We start from the raw sequence: 1543 nt of genomic DNA, 5'->3' as shown, positions 1-1543 counted from the left end.
GGGTCCACAAGAGTTCAGAGACTGAGGGTCCACAAGAGTTCAGAGACTGAGGGTCCACAAGAGTTCAGAGACTGAGGGTCCACAAGAGTTCAGAGACTGAGGGTCCACAAGAGTTCAGAGACTGTGAGTAGAACTGAAGGTGGGTCAAAGGTTCTGCTGGGGGTCCACAGTCTGAGGGTCAGAGTAGTCGAGGGTGGCATTCATATTTTTATTTTGCTGTAAATATTAGTGCTCACACATGAAAATATTGTCATAAATGTGGTTAAACGGTCTGAGCGTTGGTCTAAAGAAGATGAAAGGTTTTAAATGATGTAATCATTTGACTCCGCCCACAGTCATGTGACGTGACCTGGTTTCATTTGTTTAAGTGGTTCCAGTAGCTCTGTGGATTTTTACAGAACTTCACCTCATGTTTGTTGTCATCACATTCTGCTCTCCTCACCCTGTGGCCCCGCCCTCCATCCTCCACCTTCATCCCCTCCTCCTCCTCCTCCTTCTCCTCCTCCTCCTCCTCCTCCTCCTCCTCCTCCTCCTCCTCCTCCTCCTCCTCCTCCTCCTCCTCCTCCTCCTCCTCCTCCTCCTCTGCAGCCCGACGGCAGGAAAGCGGTGAAAACAAGATGGCTCCACTGAAAGGCTTTGCTCCTGGTAAAGATGCCGCCTGCTGTGTTCACCTGTTTGTGTCTCCTCCTCTTCCTCCTCCTTCATCTTCACTAACAGCTGGAGTTAAACTTTCAGCTCCAGATTTTAGCATCTTAAATTTAACCCTTTCCTTTAACTACAGTTGAAGTTGATTTTAGAAAAGTCTGGTTTTATGAACTGACTGTAGAAACAACTTTTATTTAGTGATATCCTGATGAGTAAACGGTTCCGTCTGACCCCCGACAGTCGGTCCGGACCACTCGGACCTGGTGGCCGACGTCCTGAAGGAGCTGTCCAATCACAACGAGCGCTCCGAGGAGCGTAAGGGCGCCCTGGTGGAGCTGCTGAAGATCACCCGGGAGGACAACGCGGCGGTGTGGGACGAGCACTTCAAAACCATCCTGCTGCTTCTCCTGGAGACGCTGTGCGACAAAGACGTACGAAAACACGCTTCACATTTATTTCAAATATTCAAACTTTATTAACTAATGAGCACAAACACAACACACTGATTAAAATGATGTTGTTTCCTGTTGTCATTTATAAAATGACACATTTTTATGGGACAAATCTTGTGCCAGCAGGAATTGAATTTGCTCAGATTGAAYCTGAATGTGCAGAATTTAAAACTGAATGCATTGTTTTGAAAATATCACTAAACTGAAACTGAATTTAAAGTTTTGTATCTGAATTAATTTGTTTTGAAACTGTATTTTGGTTTATTAAAAATTCAGTTTGACTACTTTCACTTTCAGCTCCATAATTCAGATTTTTGTGTCACACATCATGTTATAATATGTTATGTTAATGTTGTCAACACACACACACACACATGCACACACAAAAACACACACAAGCTTGTATTTCTAAGAAGGACTAAAATAAAAAACAGGGGCTAAACTAA

The 1543-nt window shown here is 44.2% G+C and overlaps 1 protein-coding gene across 1 annotated transcript in view; it reads left to right on the top strand.

Moving 5' to 3' along the window:
* The window catches only part of clasp1a (cytoplasmic linker associated protein 1a), a gene marked incomplete at its 3' end in the record, with an annotated part of 66179 nt that overhangs the window by 62566 nt on the left and 2070 nt on the right, over positions 1–1543 (top strand). Inside the window, 2 exon segments of the mRNA XM_014026072.1 lie at positions 589–645; positions 886–1076. Of these exon segments, the coding sequence (XP_013881526.1) occupies positions 589–645; positions 886–1076 (248 nt within the window).

The sequence above is a fragment of the Austrofundulus limnaeus genome, unplaced genomic scaffold (assembly GCF_001266775.1).
Source record: "Austrofundulus limnaeus strain Quisiro unplaced genomic scaffold, Austrofundulus_limnaeus-1.0 Scaffold523, whole genome shotgun sequence".
Classification (NCBI taxonomy): domain Eukaryota; kingdom Metazoa; phylum Chordata; class Actinopteri; order Cyprinodontiformes; family Rivulidae; genus Austrofundulus; species Austrofundulus limnaeus.
This window is presented reverse-complemented; position numbering and strand designations above follow the sequence as displayed.